Consider the following 750-nt stretch of genomic DNA (forward strand, 5'->3'; position numbering starts at 1 on the left):
GCCGCCGGGACCCGCCTGCCCGTGACGGCTGCCAGAGGCTCCCTGGCTCTGCCTCAGCCTGTCTGTCTCTCCCACAGGCCCTGGGGACGCCGCCGTCACGCAGAACCCCAGGTATGTGGTCACAGCGAGAAGACAGAGCGTGACCCTGAAATGTTTCTATGAGAAAGGACACCGGTATGTGTACTGGTACAAGCAGGCCCCGGGTCAGGGCCCCCAGTTCCTGGCTAGCTGTTATAATGGAAACGTCCCTGACAGATTCAACATAACCCAGTTCAGTAACTTCAACTCTGAGCTGACCATGACCCCCGTTGAGCAGAAGGATGCGGCCTGGTATCTCTGTGCCAGCAGCTTGGCACAGCCCTGCAGGAGCCGCAGCCCAGAGCACAAAATCTCCTCCCCAGTCAGGAAGTGGGGTGAGGGCGGGTGCAGGCAGGAGGGGGCTCATCCTGGGGCAGGAAGGGTCTCTGGACCCCGTGTGTGATGAGTGATGGGAAACAGCCAGGCTAGTGTGCGTCACCTACTGACCGCCTGCGGGAGAGTCCACACCGGCTCGGACTTCACGGCTGATGCAGGGGGACCCGGCTCCAGTCTGTTCTGAGCCCCGGTGCTCAGAACAGTGCCCTAGCAGCTGCATGGAGAGGGAGCCCCTGGGATCTAATCCTGAGGGCTTAACTCTGTTGTGATGTGTTTAGTAAAGGAAAGTTCCAGCATCAAGGTCATTATGTCCCCTCTGTTGAGATGGGTCTAGTG

The 750-nt window shown here is 59.6% G+C and overlaps 1 gene segment (V, D, J or C); it reads left to right on the forward strand.

Moving 5' to 3' along the window:
- The window catches only part of LOC101633388, a 6,135-nt gene extending 5,537 nt beyond the window's left edge, over nt 1–598 (forward strand). Inside the window, 2 exon segments of the V gene segment in view lie at nt 78–413; nt 540–598. Of these exon segments, the coding sequence occupies nt 78–413; nt 540–598 (395 nt within the window).
- Nucleotides 599–750: the final 152 nt, after the last annotated feature.

This window comes from Condylura cristata, unplaced genomic scaffold, assembly GCF_000260355.1.
Source record: "Condylura cristata isolate star-nosed mole 26May11 unplaced genomic scaffold, ConCri1.0 scaffold00005, whole genome shotgun sequence".
NCBI classification, from domain to species: Eukaryota; Metazoa; Chordata; class Mammalia; order Eulipotyphla; family Talpidae; genus Condylura; species Condylura cristata.